The sequence below is a fragment of the Desmodus rotundus genome, chromosome 5, assembly GCF_022682495.2.
Source record: "Desmodus rotundus isolate HL8 chromosome 5, HLdesRot8A.1, whole genome shotgun sequence".
In the NCBI taxonomy this organism is placed as follows: domain Eukaryota; kingdom Metazoa; phylum Chordata; class Mammalia; order Chiroptera; family Phyllostomidae; genus Desmodus; species Desmodus rotundus.
Window position 1 is genome coordinate 56,984,130 of NC_071391.1, and position 18,809 is coordinate 57,002,938.

Genomic DNA, 18,809 nt, shown 5'->3' on the forward strand with positions numbered 1-18,809 from the left:
GCCATTTTTGACAACGTGGATGGATTTAGAGGGTATTATGCTAAGTGAAATAAGTCAGATAAATAAAGAAAAATACCATAGGGTTTCACTTATATGTGGAATCTAAAGCAACAAACAAAACAAAACAAAAAGAGACTCATAGAAACAGAAACTAACCAAAAGGATGGGTACCAAAAGGGTGCAGGTGGGTGATTGTTGAAAAGAGGAAGCAGAATATAGTCAACACTATTGTGTAAGTTTGCGCGGTGTCAGATTTAGTGGGGTGATTACACTGTAAGTTATAAAAATGTTGAAGCACTATACTGTACAACTGAAACTAATATAATCAATACAACATTGTGTACCAACTATACTTAATTTAAAATTTTTTAAAGAAATGGACTCCCTAGGACTGGGTCCCAGGTCTTCTACTTATTAGCTGTGCGACCTTGGGCAAATCATTTAAATCTTCTGCTACTTAGTGTATTCATCTATAAAATTAAGGTAATAATAAAACCTATCTTGCATGAATGTTATGAGGATTATATGACTTAATATATGTAAAATGCTTAGATAACTGCCTGTGCTATGTAAGTGTTATGTGTCATTAAAATGTGTAAGTACTAACATCAGCCAGGGTTCTGCAGAGAAACAGAAGCAATAGGAGAGAGACACTGACAAAGAGAGACTGGTTATGAGGAACTGACTCTTGCAATTGCAGAGGCTGGCAAGTCTGAAATCGTCGGGCAGACCAGCAGTCTGGAGACCAAGGCAGGAGTTGCTGTTGCAGTCTTGAGGCAGCACTCCTTCTCCGGGAAACACCACTTTTTACTCTTAAGGCCTTCAAGTAATTGCATGACGCCTACCCACATTATCCAGAGTAATTGCCTTTACTTAAAGTCAAATAATTGTAGACATTAACCACATGTGGCCCGATAATTTTGCAACAACATCTACATTAGTATTTGATTATTAACTGGGCACTATAGCTTAATCAAGTTGATATAAAACTTAACCATCACAGCTCAGGAAGACTGTGTATTACACATTTATTTCAGAAATTAGTTTAGCCAAGTGATTTGAGGCATTATTGGTTTGGGGTTCACATTACTCCTGTGAACTCTATGTAAGAAAATGCCTTAGATTTCCTTGCTATGTTATTTAATTAATATAATACCTGGTATTATATTAATTGATTCATTTTTCATCGGGTTGTGGAAGATGATCACAAAATATCAATATTTCTAAATAAAACAACTCTCCTTAAATGAGTAGCAGAGGATTATTCATACATTGACAGGGTCTTATGTTATTAACTTTTAATCACAGTTTACACATATAAGTAATTCATATTTACAAAAGTAATAATGTATAACTGACAATAGTAATATCTGTGAAAATTTCAGAAAAAGTTTAACTATTAGTACATTAATATAGATTTTCTGTTCTCCAAAGCATCTGGAACTACTATCTAATTATGTTCTTTAACAATGTTACTAGTTGAATAATCATATATCTAAAATTTTCTGAAATAACCCCAATTCCAATTACTCCACCCTGTTTTCATGTTTATTTTGTTTGAAAACTATGGCCCTTTAGATAAGACATATATTTATACTCTATTTATCTAATGAACATTTACTGACTGGCTACCATTTGCCACAATCTGGACTGGTGCTAAGGGGATGTGAATTACATACAGGACACAGTTCCCGACTCCGTACTACTGTAGGGGAGTTATAGCCTGCTCACAAATAACTATAATACAATGTGAAAAGTGCTAAGCTCTCTGAGGGAAAATATTGAAACATGAAGAATATACTTCTTGATAAGAATATCAGGTGTTTTTAAGGTGTCCATACAAAGCCCTCCGTGGACAGGCAACGCTTTCCTTAGATCTACTGCAATGCTATACAGGCAGCATTACATCAAACTTATGGAGTATGGGGACTTTGAAACATTTTTCACTGTTACATTTTATTATCAAGTTATTGATAGTTCTACCCCCTGAAAAAATCTCACTGCCTCACCATAATAATTTCAGAGTTGGATTGACCTCCATACAATGTAAGCTCCTTTCTCTATGGGAGCAAACCTTGGGGAGTGTGAAACCTCCTCTCTTCTTTCGTCTGGATGCTCTGCCTGTTGAACAAGGATTGGGACTGTAAAATTGCATAACTACAAAAATGGCAGAAAATAAATTTTAAAAAGACAATGAGTTATTAGAGGGGGTAAGCCAAGTCTGCGCCAGGAAAGAAGATAGTCCCTACAACCTAACCGTTCTCTCCAAGACTGCTGACAGCCCAGTAACATCTGATGATAGTAACATAATCTGCCAATAAAGTCTGATGCACGGAGAAGAAGGTGGAGCTACATGACATCACTTAGCCCATAATTATCCCCTTATCTGCCACATAACGAGTACTTTAAAGGGCAGAGTGAGCTGTGGACCACCATGACTCATTTCTGCGCTTTGAACAACCTCCTTCAGTATTTTAGCTAGCATTAGGGACCTTTTCCCTGGGCCAGCCAGACGATTATAAGTCAGGCTTCTAATATAATACATATATATTTAGCAAAACAGCATTTTTTCCTCTGACATCAAGGAAATTATAGTTAATCACCCACTTAACAAACATGTATTGACTATTTGCTGCCCAACATGCTCTGAGCCATATCGTGACTGTATGAAGAAATGTAATACTCGATGTCAGGTGCCCGCCATCTAACAGGTGAAGCACCTGAGCACCTATTTGTCTAGTTCTAATACAAATGCGACAAACGTGCTAATGGGCCTTGAACAACGCACAGAGGGGCACAACGCAGTTCACAGGAGGGAAGAATTCGTTCTACCCCATGTCATTATAAGATTGGTGATAGACGAATAGGTCTTTAAAAAATGAAATAAAAAATTTCCAGTTGAAAACAAAGGGAGAATATTCCAGACAGAAGAAATTATAAGAACATAGCTTAAGTAAGGCTTAATTTAAGCTTGGGCCCAAATTCAAAGGCTATGCTAAGGAAATGGAACAAGAGTTAATAAACAAGGAGGATCAACAGGCAGTTTTTAAACTGTTGGATTGTGGAGGTTGAGTTAAAAGAGTAAAGACTAGATTATGATGATCAGTGAAGAGCCAGATTTTAGTAAGACTTGGCAAAAACCTGAATTATCAGGAGCACTGTGAATGGAGAGAAAGGTCAAACTTAATTTCAAAGTGATTGATATCAGTGGAATTTTACAGTTAAATATATTTGCATCAACTCAAAAATATGCCCTCTGAGGTCCAGTATTTCCAGGATTAATGTGATCCAATTTTATTACATTTGAATGACACTAGGTAAAAAATTGAAGCACTTTCACCATTTTGGATCATATTATTAAAAATTTAGCTAGAGTACTCCAAAGAAAAGTATTACTATAAATAATTTGTAGATAAATCCTGAGCCAGCATTCAGCTTCAGCAAAGTAACCACCAGCTCTTAAGTTACCCACTGGCCTCTTTATGTAATTAATTTTGTAATCAGGATTTTCCTTTCTTTTACAAGTTAGTTTGAGTGCAGTTTCTAAAGTTAACATAAGTTTCTTCTTTATAAATCAAGTTACTACCCATTAGAAGTGATATTTGTAAAGAAAAATCCACTATTCAGTGTCCTCAAAAAGAGTAATGCATAGTTCTCCAGGCATCCACTTGAGTATTTCCTACTGTGACAGCCACCTAATTGGTCTCCCAGCCGCCAGTTGCTCCCTTCTCTGATCTGTGATGCATGATGCTGCCAGTTTAATCTCCCTCAGCATAGCTGATAATGCCACTTCCTTGCACAAAAACTTTCTACAGCTCATAACTGCCTAAAGAAGAGAATCTAAGCCCTGGGCATTGTAACTAAGGTCTCAATCAGACAGCCAGGGCCACCTTATCAGTCTCAGCACTCTTGGCTCTGCTAAACCTGACTGCTCACCATTCAGAAGGCCTTTCCCACCTTTTCCTGGGAAGAGACATGGGATGCCAGGCACATATTTATTAATTCCCAAGACACCACATCTTACTGTGTGACTCTGATCAAGTTATCACGCTTTCCTGAGGCTTAGTTTCATCTTCTGCAAATTAGAAATAATAACATCTACCTACCACCTCAAATCCTACTTAAAACAAGGTGAGTAATCAGTAAAATGCCTTGATGGGTTGCTATAGAAATTAGAAGACAATATACGGGGTGGGGCAAAAGTGAATGGGAAACAGTTTATTCTGGTATTGTTGTTAATTATTGTATTATTTTCCATATGAACAACTGTAAGCCTACTTTTGCCCCACCATGTATTAAAAGTGCCTAACCCGAACTTCATTTACAGGTTTTATTATTCTTCCCAATTTTGCTCACCCAGGTTCCTCTACTTGGCATACCTGTCTCCTCAACTTAAGTCTCAAGCATCACACAAAGACCCTTGCTAAAGCATTCTGGCCATTAAGCCATTTCCAATATTCTAGTGAAAATTAGCCCTTTTCTCCTGTAGCGTAATGGGAAAATTATTGCCTTGAAATCAAATTCCTGACTCCATCATTTTCTCACAATACGATCCTAGACAAGTTGCTTATCTGCTTCCTCATTCTAATATGGACAGTGACATCAACAATGCATGGCTCACTAAGCCATTAGGAGGATTGACTAAGATAAGCAATATTTTAAAAATTACATAATGGGCTATACATATGAGACACCATTCCTCCTACTCAAGTATAAGATCAAATAAAGAACCTTGTCTTCCTCATCTTTGTAACTGATATAAAGAACTGTATCAGCTCCAAGAAGAAAATAACCAGTATCCAGGTAAGGAACTAAAAGATCACAAGAAAGAAGGACTCAAGTAAAAGGGATAAGTCAAAGAGAGCTGGGCAGAGCTGAAGCTGTGAAAGAAAAATATGTTCCTGAGATTCACTTTTACATGCCAGCCAACGTGTGCAAAGAAGGTGGCCGCTTAAAGACGCTGCACAAAGATGAATGCATATAGCAGATATTCTATAAGTGATAAGGGAAAGGAGGGAAAGGAAGGAGAAGGAGGAGGGGAAAGAAAAGGAAGGGAAACAGAAGGGAAGACAGTTTATCATTCCTTATAAGGGCTGATTTCTGTGCCTCTTGCCAGGCTGGTATAATAAAAATAAATAAATAACTACTAGTTAAAGCTTATGTCTGAAACCATTCACTTCTTTTTTAGGTTCCCTTTCCCCAATTATGCCTTTCCTCTCTCATCCACATCTCTCCCATCTCCCATTTGTGATCATTTAGGTCCTTCCCACCATTACCCAGGCCAAGTAATTACTTTTCCACCCATACTCTCAAATAAAGAAATAAATTAACAAACAAAAAAAATAAAACCCTCCTTCTCTTATTTAAATGTCAATGTGTAACCCATTCAAAAGCCTACTGCCGTCAGCATTGTATTGCTCTACAGCAGGCATGTACACTCTAACAGGGGCTAAGACCTCTCTCTCTCTCTCTTCTTCCATGCTACCAAAATACCCATGCAAAGAATGCCAAGTAATAGCAGTGGGCACATGAGAAGATATTTGTGCATGTACAGTAATGATAATAAGATTATCTTATATTCACATAATGCTTTTGCTTTGCAAAATGCTTCCTCATCTGTTTTTTGATCTGAATTCCCAGGGAGGAATGAGGATATAAAATAGGAAAATAAAATCCTATTTTTACCGTACATTTTAATATAATGCAGTTCTATAGAACTCAGGTTTCAAAGCTCACTTATATACACTCTTTCATTTGATTCCTCCTAACGTGGAGTATTTTCCTCCATTTATTGATAAGGAAAACAAGACGCCAAGATGTGAAAGAACTTCCCACAAGATCATTATCAAGGTAGCTGCTATTAATGGATGATTTACTAGGCTCAGGAACTGTACTACAAGCACTTTATATGTCTTGTATATCAATCATTTTCCACCACAATCTTACAGGGTAAATATTATTATTATTTTAACATCTTACTGATAAAGGAATTGAAGTTCAGAGTGGTTAAGTCATTTGACCACAGCTACACAACCAGCAAATGGAAAACCAAAATTCAAACGCAGACTTCTCAGATGATTCTCGATTTTTCCTGTTATGCCAAACTGCCTCTTTCCTGTGCCAGTGCTGTTCCTGCAACATGGTTCATTAATTGTTCAGTAATATAAAAATACTTTTTTTCTGTTACCAAGTTAGAATGGTAGGTTTTAGCTCAGCAATTCAAGCTCTGTGGAAAAAAAGAGACTAAAATATATAAATTCTTAAAGCAAAAGTGGGGAAGATGTTCTGTTGACTTCTTTCACACAAAAAAATATAAAATAGTTAAGCAGAAAACATATAACTGGGGGCTACAAATTTGTTAATAGAATGTTGGCAGGCAGGAGAGTGATATGAAGCATGGTACAGTATAGAAAGAGATAAATCCCGTACAGCCTATTAAAAAAACACCTAAGGGGGAAAAAAGAAAGGAAACAAACTTTGGATTATATGCTTATGTTGAGATGTTTTAAAACAAGGAACTTTCTTATGTTCCTAAAATAAAAGCTGAATGAGTCATTTTCATCATTTCAAAACTCAACACAAAACAGCTCTATTATGACTGCTGCTGCCACGCTGGGATATCAGCAACATGTTATAGGTTGAAATGCTGTAGAGGCAACAAATAAATCCTTTTTAAGTTAAGCAGTAAGAATTTTATCACATTATAGGCTGATGAAGTGAAAAGAGAGATCTCTCCCTCTAGGCAACTGACATGAAATTTCAAGAACTAGGTATTGAAGCTTGTATTTAAAAAATATTCCCAGGCTGAAGGCAAACAGATAAATGTCACTTTTTTTCAAGAAAAGGCCAAAATCTTGACCTTCAGGTCTTTTAATATACATATTATTAAAACTATGTCAAAGCTTTACTTTTGGGACTCATCTGATTTTGTTTCAAGGGAGAAATCAATCATTGGGAGGCTGTAGGAACTTCACAGGACACAAAACGATAACCCCACTGCCCTTGCCATCTACTTCAGTGCACATTAAATATTTATTTATATACAAACATATGCCCCCGCTATAGGACCTCCATACTGCCCAATCCCTCCATCTGATATGCCGATATGGTCTTGCCCCCTATAACCTCATGGATACTTTCCTTACATCCTTCACACTTGTGCTTAAATATCACCTTCTCATTGAGGCCAACACTGACCACTCAATTAAAATTGCTATCCCTTATAACCTTTCGACCAGACTGACTTTTCCCGTAGCACTCATCACATATTAATGTATTATATACTTTATTCAATTTTAATAATTACTTATTCTTTGCTGGTCACTTCTCTCTTTCTTAAGAGCCTTCCCCTGGGTATGTGTGGAGGTGAAGGGGAAATAAAAAAGAGATTTTTCTCATCTCCTTGCAAAGTGGTAATATGGAAAGCTCACACTACCAAATAAGGTTCAGAGGAACAACCAATGAGAATAGTATAAATCTCATTCTAAAAATCTTTGTAATCAATAACTCCTGACCTTCCTAGCTTCTCCTTCCCCCTTTTAATTACAGAATGTCTTTAAAAAATGTGTACCCCAAGAAATAACTTCTATTATGGAAATGGAATTAGACTGAACCAAGCAAGATCATGTTAGAAGAAGACTATAAGAGAAATATTGCCACATGACCAGCTATGAAGTATCAAATCAGAATATTCTTATATATGGAGACACATACTACCTTAGGAATATTTCAAAGTAAGTTTTTCTTGTGTTTTTCTTGTATTTTACTTCCTTTTTGGAAATCAGTCTTAGAAGAAATAATAGATCTGTTAGGAAGAGCCAGGGGTGAAGCAATAGGGATTAATAAACATTTAGAAGAGTGTCTGGCACATAAGTAGCACTATGTAGATGTTTAATATTATTATCTATATTTCCAACATGTGTTCTATAATAAGCAATTTTTTTAAATTTATTTTTTATTGTTATTCAATTACAGTTGTATGCCTTTTCTCCCCTTCCCTCCCCCCACCCCGGCTGAACCCACCTCCCTCCCCCACCCCCACCATCCCCCCCGATTTTGTCCATGTGTCCTTTATAATAGTTCCTGCAATCCCCTCTTCCCACTGTCCCCACCTCACTCCCCCCTGGCCACTGCTAGACAGTTCCCCCCCTCAATGTCTCTGGTGGTATTTTGTTTGCTTTTTTCTTTTGTTGATTATGTTCCAGTTAAAGGTGAGATCATATGGTATTTGTCCCTCACCGCCTGGCTTATTTCACTTAGCATAATGCTCTCCAGTTTCATCCATGCTGTTGCAAAGGGTATAAGCTCCTTCTTTCTCTCTGCTGCGTAGAATTCCATTGTGTAAATATACCATAGTTTTTGGTATAATAAGCAATTTTTATATAAATGTACACTGGATTAAAAAATTTCTAGAAAGAAATATGTCAAAATGGTACCAGTAGTTATTTCAGGGTGAAGAGTAACCTTTGATCGTCCTACTTCCCCAATCTCCTCTAATGTATTCTGCACTCCAGTCAAGCAAAACTAGTTATAATCTCCCATATATACCCCATACTTTATCATCTCTCTGACTTAACTCGGGCTGTTCCCTCTGCCTGGAATGTCCTTTCTGCCTATTTTTACATAATCTATCAACGTTCGAGGCATCTGTTAAGTCAATAATAGTAGCAGATAAGAATTATTGAGTGCCTACTTATACCAGGCATATAATAGGCACCTTATATAGATAATATTATTTAATAAGTTCAAAGGCCTTTGAGGTAGATGCAATGATTACTCCTGTTTTATTGATTAGGAAGCTAAAGTTTACAGTCATTAAATAACTTACTCAAGGTCCTATCACTAGCAGTGGCAGGACTAAGATACCTAACCCAAGGTTTGTTTGACTACAAAGTCAGTGTTTCAGGCACCATCCCAATGGACTCATTTTTTACTTTCCCCTCTATTTTGCTTGTTAGCTTACATTGTTCATTAGATCCCACATATAAGTGAAATCATACGGTATTTGTCTTTCTCTGACTGTCTTGTTTCTGTTAGCATAAAATGCTCCAGGCCCATCTATGCTGTCCCAAAGGTAAGATTTCCTTCTTTTTATGGCCAAGTAGTATTCCATTGTGTAAATGTACCACAGCTTTTTTACCACTCATCTACTGATGGACACTTGGGCTGTCTCCAAGTCTTGATGATTGTAAATAATGCTGCAATGAACAATGGGGTGCATATACTCTTTCAAATTAGTGTTTTGAGTATCTTCCTATATATTCCCAGAAGTGGGATAGCTGGGTCAAAAGGCAATTCTATTTTTAGTTTTTTGAGGAAATTCCATACTGCTTTCCACAGTGGTTGTGTCAGTCTGCATTCTTACCAACAGTGCACTAGGGTTCCCTTTTCTCCACATCCTCACCAGTATTTGTTGTTTGCTGATTTATTGATGATAGTCAATCTGACAGGTGCGAGATGATATCTTACCCTTAGAAGTCCAGACTCTCAACTAGAGAACAAGTTCCTTGAGGTCAGGGTCAATGAGAAATATATTTTTTTAAACTTAAGTGTTTCCTAGTGAATGTATCTAGCACAGAGTCTAACACAGCAACTTAGACAATTAATATTTTTTAATTTTTTTATTGTTGTTCAACTACAGTTGTCCCCATTTCCCCCCCCATTCCTCTCCCCTGCACCATCTCCCACATGCAATCACCCCCTACCATTGTCTTTGTCCATGTGTCCTTTATACATGTTCCTTGAATTGCCCCTTCCCCTTTTTCCCCTCATTATCCCCCTCACCCCACTCCTCTGGTCACTGTCAGTTTGTTCTTTATTTCCATGTCTCTGGTTATATCTTGCTTGCTTGTTTATCTTGTTGATTAGGTTCCACTTATAGGTGACATCATATGGTATTTGTCTTTCACCACCTGGCTGATTTCACTCAGCATAATACTCTCCAGTTGCATCCATGCCGTCGCAAGGGTAGGAGCTCCTTCTTTCTTTCTGCTGTGTAGTTTTCCATTGTGTAGATGTACTACAGATTTTTAATCCACTTATTTACTGGTGGGTGCTTAGGCTGTTTCCAGCACTTGACTATTTTAAATAATGTTGCTATGAACATTGGGGTGCATTGGTTCTTTTAAATTGGTGTTTCGGGTTTCTTAAGGTATAATCCCAGCAGTAGAATTGCTGGGCCAAAAGGCAGTTCCATCTTCAGTTTTCTGAGGAAATTCCATACTGTTGCCCACAGTGGCTGCACCAGTCTGCATTCCCACCAACGTGCACTAGGGTTTCCTTTTCTCCGCAACATCGCCAGCACTTATTATTTGTTGATTTTTTTATGATGGCCATTCTGACTGGTGTGAAGTGGTATCTCATTGCAGTTTTAATTTGCATTTTTCTAATGACTAGTGATGCTCAGCATCCTTTCATATGTCCCTGGGTCCTCTGTATGTCCTCCTTGGAGAACTGTCTGTTCAAGTCCTTTGCCCATTTTTTAATTGGATTGATTGTCTGTCTTCCTGGAGTAGAGTCTCGTGAGGTCCTTATACATTTTGCAGCTCAGACCCTTGTCTGAGGTATCACTGGCAAATACATTTTCCCATACAGCTGGTTACCTTTTCACCTTGATGATGTTTTCTTTAGCTGTGCAGAAGATTTTTGATTTGATATAGTACCATTTGTTTATTCTTTCCTTTATATCCCTTTCTCTAGGGGACATATAGGTGAAAATATTGCTGTGTGGAATACCTGAAATTTTCCTGCCTATGTTCTCCTCTAGGACTTCTATGGTGTCATGATTTATATTTAAATCTTTTATCCATCTTAAGTTTATTTTTGTGTATGGCGCGAAAGTTGGTGGTCGAGTTTCTTTTTTCTTTTCTTTTCTTTTTTCTTTCTTTTTTTTTTTTTTTGCATGTAGCTGTCCAGATATCCCAATACCATTTGTTGAAGAGGCTATTTTTACTCCATTTTATGCTTCTGCAACTTTGTTGAATACTAATTGACCATAGAGACATGGGTTTATTTCTAGACAATTAATATTTAAGTAAAAGAATTAATGGATGAGTGAGTCATTCCATCAACTGTCACTTGAACTATGTATTTATTCTAAGAATACAGCTAGCTGTCATAGGAAGATTCAGATGGCCCTTGCCAAAAATAGAGAGTGCACTTTAGTATAGTTGTGCTTGGGAAAAATTGCTCTAAGCCAAAATAATATAACTAAACTTTTCAACAAATTATTGATAGAATGGGAGGGGGGATTCTATGTGCTGGAGAAAAGGCAATAAACAGAAGACAAATATCTGTGCCTTCATGAAGCTTTGATTTTATTGAAAGGGAAAACCAGCATTTAATTCTTGTGAAAATCCCAGTTTAGAGGAAGAAACTGAGATATAGAGGAGCCAAGTAATCTCCCCAAAGTCACACAGCCAGTTAGTGGTGGAACCTGCACTCAAACTCAAACTGTCTGACCACAAAGTGCTTGCTCTTAACAACTAGGTCATAATGTCTCTCTGATAGAGAATGGTAAGTGCTATGAACAAACACAAAGGAAGAAATGGTAACAGAGAGTGCTGAGCAGGTGAGAAGGTATTTTAAATAGAATGCTGTAGGAATCACTGAAAGGTGGCAATAAAGACTTGAAAGAGGTGACTCCCCCACACCATGCAAGTATCTGGAGGAATAACATTTCAGGCTAGAGACAAAGCAAGTGCAAAGATTGAGACTATGTGTTTGAGAAGCAGTAAGGAGGCTAAGGAGGCTGGACAGGAGTGAATGAGGAGTAGGAGGATTTGGATCAGAGATAACTGGGGTCACACAAGGTAGGGCTCTATAAGCCATGGAAGGAGCTTGGCTTTTACTCTGAGTGGGAAGATATTGGGAGGTTTTGACAAAGGAGTGATGCACTATCTTTTATGCTCTACCAAAAATGTTCAAGACCTCACATCTGTGAAGGTTTCTAGAACGCATATACACTGTTTGAAAATAGGGCAGTAGAAAACCAATCACTTAAAATTACATTAAATATGATGTAGCATCATAGTATATGCCATAAAAGTCCAATCTCATTTTTCATCATCCTGGCTTATTTTGCAGCAAAAACACACTATGTATAGAAATACTACCACACAGTAAAAAATAATTAAAGAATTACTGAGTTGGATTGAACAGGAAGATGTGCATCATTTTTCATGAATATCTTTTAGAAACAAACTTTTCATATGGAACTTTTTACAAGGTACAAACTTCCAGTTATAAGACAAATAAATACTGGATATGTAATGTACATGGTCACTATAGTTAGCACTGCTGTATGGTGTGTATGGAAGTTGTTAAGAGAGTAAATCCCAAAAGTTCTCTGCACAAGGGAAAAATGTTGCTTCCTATCTTACTTTTTGTAGCTATAAGAAATGATGGATGTGACTATTGTGATAATCATTTCATTACATATGTAAGTGAAGTCTTTGTGCTGTATACCTTCAACTTACACAGTGCTGTATGCCAATTGTATCTCAATAAAACTAGGTGGGGGGTAGATTTTTGAGACTCGTGCTTCACTTTATTTTTTTTCCTGTTTTCTTAGAACTGATTTAGGGGTGTCTATCTGCTATCCTCTTTACCTCATAGCAAATTTTCCTGTAGCAAGGCAGAAATTCAAATTCAAATTTAGGATATCTGGTACATTAAAGCAGCAAATCTTTCTGTATCTGTTCCCAAGGGATAGAGTGATTTATTAACAATGGGATTTTCTTGGAGATCCTTTTTACCCTAATCATTCTACATTTGAGTTGCTATACTAGAGACCTCCAGAACTTCCAAGGAATATAAGAACAGAAAGCACAGATGCCTATTTTTGTTTTTAAATTTAAAAGCTATAGTTCTGGTGTAAGAATGGAAAGATTTACAAGAATATGCAAGTCAAATGGAACATGTTTCTCCCCAACTACATAGTACATTCCATCTCTCTCTGGTGAAAATCTCATGTTAAATAATGAGAAAAAAGTGTAGACAAAGAGAAAAAGGAAATTTTTATGAGAATCACTTCAACTTGCATGCTTCTCCCAACCCTAACCCTTTAAAGAGGTTCCCTAACACCAATGGAGCACAAAGGAATAAAGCAGAAATAATCATAAAGGAATATTCATATAGAAGATCCTGAGCAGCCTCACAAAGTCCCATCGTATCCCACAAAGAGTAGAAAGCAGCCAAATGCTCATTTTGCTACTAGTTTTTAGCCATCTGGACAGGAGACATACAGAAGAATATTTTTGAAGTAGCTCTGTGGTTGGAATGAGGAGGAAGAACAGATGGTAAAGTAGACCTTGTAGCTAGAGACCAGGTAGAAATGTATGCATCTCAGCTGCAAATGCCAACGTAAGAGCAATGACTCCTGAAGATTAGAAAGGAAATGCCCCAAGAGGAATGGTCTCGTAGTGGAAGCTCATTGATGATCATGGTGCTTCTCTATATATCTCCCCCACCAACCTCGTTTAACCCATTAATAGTCACTGAGGCACTGTCTTCAACACAGTAATGGACAGTAATACACAATGTATCTGTTCTCAGTGAGATGCTGTACAGGATATAGGTAGTTAGGGAATTCCTGCTGAGAAAAAAAAAAAAAAAACAAAAAAAATGATGGTATAGGAAAAAAGGGGATGATTAAGAATACAGCAAAAATGCTTTAAGAAAACCCTAAAGTGACTAAAATTATGCTTTTGCCTCTTGGAAGATTCAAAATTTAATACTAAGATCATGTTAGTTTACAAAAAAATAAAATTAAAATTTCTATGCAGTGTGATATTTCTCAAGATGCTCCTGTGCCAGGCATCTAGACATTCAGTGTATAAGGGTGCCTTTTCTTGTGCAGCCTTCTACTGGGGGACTGAATGAAGAGACACTTCATTGGCATTAAAATATCACTGAAATCTTGCAGCCAGAAGCCATTTGATACCCACATGTCTTAAAAACACCTAATCCAATGGTTATTTGCCCTGAACTTTTCATTCTTATGCTCCCATGATTTGTTTTTACTTTGACAATATACTTCAACAAATTGAACTGACTCTACTAACAAACAAAAAAAAATAGAGAACACCAAGTCAAAACCTGAACCCATAAAATAAAGTCATTATATCAACCACTAATTTTAATTTTGCCTCATACAAATAAAGTACAGTTGTAAGTAGATACTTCCTTTTGCATTTTCCTGCATTATCAAAGATTTTTAAAAGCTCTGAATGTCTTAATAAAACTTTTTTAAATAAATGTAATAGTATAATATAACCCATTAGAAAGTAATATCCCAGTGGTGCATCCATTGCCTTAAGTGTTTTTGAAACCTCTGTTTCTAGAGCTAATGTACCAGTCACATAAGAATATCATTTGTTATTGCTTCAGAGGATACAATCCATACATCCTTCGCCAGCTTTGATCACCTGAGGCACACCAGTTTCTTCTATGTTTAAGTTGGCATCCTGGGGAGACGCAGCTAAGAGACCGGGAAAAACAGAAACAGAATGGGATACGCACGGAGCCCAGAGGCCAGAATGAAGTTGGAAACCACAGATGCTTACAGGGACTTCTTTCTCATTCAACATATATTTCTTGAACCTACTATGTGATGAACACTTTGGTGGGTTCAGAGGAATCAGAGATCAGGAAGATTTATGATTGTTGCTCTTAAAGAGCTTACATGTTTTGTTCAAAAGAAGGGACACAAGGTGAAAATTTAAAAACTTACAAACATTTGCATTACATCGTTTGAATCTACCTAGGCTGTTGTTCCTTATTCTAAACTTTTCTAATTATGAACTTCATTTTGGCTCCATTTCTCAAAATTGTTTATCACATAGACCATTTTAGCAACAACTTAATTTGGATTCAATTTTCAAACTTTGACTTTGGAAAGCCAACCCCTGCAGGACAAGATCCTCCACTGTCCTGGCTCAATACACTGAGACCCAAATAAAAGATACTTTTCTCCTGGGCCCACTGTCGTCTTCAACAAAGACCAGCCAGACTTGACTCTTTGCCTCATATAGCCCATTATCGAAGAGCAATCAGACTGTCTTCAGCAGCACATAACTGGCATTAGTGTGCATTCATGCTCTGATGTTTTGGACATAACTGGCCAATGTGCAAATCACCATAGGCTGAGGTCCTCCTAAACAAGACATTTTAAGATGCATAATACACAGCTTTTTTTAATGTTAACATCGCATGTAGGAAAACCCACATTACATTAACTCTCTTGGCCTATCCTGATTCTGACATTGAAAAATAAATGGCTAGAACCCTGTGTGGATTTTTTTCATCATTCATCCTTATATTGCTGGCATCTGTTCATAAACCAATTAAATTTCCTGGCAAGACATAAGAGCAGCAACACCTATTGCTGGGATGGATGTAAGGTCAAACTGCACCAACGTGCATTGGCAGTGGAAATGTGAAAGGTGAAATCAGTCTGGCAACACTCATTCAAATTAAGTTTGCCCACCCTTGGAGCCAATAATCCCACCCTGAGAATCTACCCTATAGAATAAAAGTATCAGTAAATTAGGATGTACATGCAATTAGCAGATTGCAGCATTAATCATAATGGAAGGAAACTGGAAACAGTAAATTCCTATCTAGAGAGGAATGAATAAATTATGATATACCCACACTATAATATTACATATCCATCAGAAGAACAAATCAAAGCTACACCAACTTGAAGAAACCTTCATATAATAGGAACATTTTTTGAGAAACAGTTGCTTTTCACAATTCTGTGTGCATGTATATGTATGCATACTCAATATGTAGATATATATCTCCCATATACATGTATATAGTTTATACATGAAAACATATTATATGAACTATATGAGTCCAGAAGGATTAAACACATTAAGATGTTGAGATGAGTTACCTTGTACATGAGGAAGGTAGAGCTAATGCAACATAAGCAGAAAGTGAGTAAAAGAGGAGATGTGCAAAAATGGAAGAGTTAAAAACAATAGAATTGCCTTGAGAATAAAAAGTATATATTTAATTATTTGTGTAAAATGAGATATATGTGTGGGACTATGCATATAGAAATTGCCTAAAAATATTTTTTAAAAATTCTGGAATGTCCTGAATTAAATTACAGCAGGCCATATGGGATTAAGAGACAAGGAAGCCCATTATTGAACAGCCACAGACCAAAACCAACAAAAGACTGATCACATTCCTGAATGTACGTTGAAATGTTGAATCAACACCCAGAGAGCTACCTAGGAAAATCAGCCAACCACCAGACCTTGCCGCATTTTGCTTATGCCTGCACATTCTGGGTTGCTGCCCACAACCAATCCAGATGCATCAAACACATTTTCCTTGTGGGCTATTTGCTTAGCCCACAACTTTCCGCACTTCACATTTTCCCCACAACCCCCTTATTTATAGCCAATATAAATTCTTTCAAAACAACTTCTACCTCTCTTCCCCAAACTCATTGTATAGAAGAGCTCCATCAACCCCGGGACAGTGGGCACGTTTGTCTTCTCCATCCAGCCCCGCTGGCTCAGACCACATGCCTCAGGACCTGACCGTTTTCTGGCCAGCCTGTGTCTCAATAAACCCTTTTATTCAGAATAATGTTAACTTTAAGCTGTAACCACATTTCTAGTATTAGTATTGCCATTTGTTGATAATGAGTACTATTCTTCCCAGGCATACATCATACTATTAATCATATTTTGCTGTGTATAAAGTGCACTTTCTTGCCCAAACTTTTGCAGGAAAAATAAGGATGTGCATTATATATGGTTACAATGGTTACATACCATGGGTATAATAACCCCATGTATAATGTGCACAGAATGTGGGTACACATTCCACACAGCAAAATACGGTAGTTAGTTCTTTCAGAAGCCTCAGTAATATACCTCTGTAGACTTTTGGAGGTTATCATGGCATGAAGCAAGAAGGGATGTCTTCTCCCACTTCTGTACAACCTGATTGGCTTCTTCTATCTTCTGCTCACAACTTTTTTGAGAATTCAGCAATGTCACCTCATAAAATTCTTGAATATCTGTGAAGAAAATACAAGGGAAGAATCAAAATGTCATGTAGCACCTCATAAATAGCTTGTGCATGCATGTGTACATGGAAAATTCTGCTGATTAAAACAAGTGTGTAAATATGTATCCCAGAGAAAAATAAGAATAGAGGAAATCCTGAAAATTACATTTTTATCTTCATGAGAAGTCTTATAGCAGCTTTATTCATAACTGCACAAAGTGGGGGCAACCAAGATGGCTTTCAACTGTTGAGTGGATGAACAAAATAGTAAATCCATATGACTGACTACTATTCCGCAATAAGAAGGGATGAGCTACCAAGTCATGCAAAATATGAATGAGCCTTAAATGTATATCGCCTGGTTAAAAGGCTGCACTTTTCATTGTACAATTCCATTTTTATAATATTTTAGAAAACACAAAACCACAGAGAGGACAATACCCAGTGATTGCTGGAGGTTCTGGGTCAGGGGAGGAAGATTGACTTGGTAAAGCACAGGGTGATGAAAGTAATCTGTAACTATACTCAATGGTGACCACCTAACATGAAGCATTTGTCAAAACCCATAGAACTTTATAACACAAAGAGGAAACCTTAATGTAGGTTATTTTTTAAAAATTATTTAGGAGCTCAGGGAACTCCACAAAGAAATGAAGAATGCTACCAAAGAATCTAATCATATTACAAATGTAGAATGCTTGTGTATAGTTTCTTTGTCATTGGATTTACAGTCTCTACTCATTTTCAGGCCAACACTGTTTTCTCCTCCTGCCTTCAGTGACATATGAGACGCAATAGGGCACAGGTGGCAAACACAAGGTCCGCAGGCCAAATCCAGCCCGGCCCCTTGTTTTTCTACCTGGCGGCAGCAGTGAGCTCCTTGCCCCTAGTTATGGAGTTTACACTTATACAGTCCTAAAATTACATTGGGCCCTTTGAAGGCAACCACGAAGCTGATGTGGCCCCAATGAAAATGACTTTGACATCCCTGCAGTAGGGGAAACAGTGTGGGATACATTAGAACTCTCTTACTATCCTTGCAACCTTTCTATAAGCATTAAAACTACTCTAAAATAAATAGGTTATTTTTAATTGTCTTTTTAAAAGACATTGCACAATCACTGTTACAAACCTGCCCAAATAACCCCCAAAATGAACGCTTTCATAAATCCATCTTCAAGTTTACAACGTAAATGGATTAAAAATATATGAAATGTGATTTTGAGGACATCTGCTTCTGACACTATGGCTAAGTGCCCTGAAGATTAATGAGGCGCTGGATTAGACAGGATGCATGCTTTGAAACGTACTGATGCTGCAGCAGATGGTGTAAGTCTCCGAGACAAATCTTTCACACACACACACCCTGAGCTGAGATCAGAGTAGCTAGGAAATTGAAGTAACAGTAGTGAACAGACAAAAGGGATGGAATTGTTCTGAGGGCAGGTACCAATGGCAGAACTTCTATCAGTGTAATGGGCCTTATACCAGTAAGTAGAAGTAAGGAAGAAAACCCTTGAACCTTCTCATTGAGTTGAGATCCCCAGGGGATACTGAAGTAATTCTGTGTCAGTGGCTCCCCACTGGCTACTGGCAGCAGCAAAAGAAAATGTTTTCTAAAGTAAATCTTAAGGCTAAAGGACACTCATAGATTAGGATTGAGGAATGAGCTCACAATCAAAGATCATCAACCAAAAAAATACGGCATCTTTATGTGGATGAAATTCAGCAGGAACAACAACTTCAGGTTAGGCGACTGGTTATTGTTC

General features: G+C 37.3%; 1 protein-coding gene across 2 annotated transcripts in view; it reads right to left on the reverse strand.

Annotated features, from left to right (window-relative positions):
- The window catches only part of LOC123477915 (disks large 1 tumor suppressor protein-like), a 597,612-nt gene that overhangs the window by 344,030 nt on the left and 234,773 nt on the right, over nucleotides 1-18,809 (reverse strand). For both annotated transcript variants that reach the window (XM_053925692.1, XM_045182013.2), the window contains exon 3: nucleotides 16,905-17,050. In XM_053925692.1, the coding sequence (XP_053781667.1) occupies nucleotides 16,905-17,050 (146 nt within the window). The remainder of the gene's footprint in view (nucleotides 1-16,904; nucleotides 17,051-18,809) is intronic.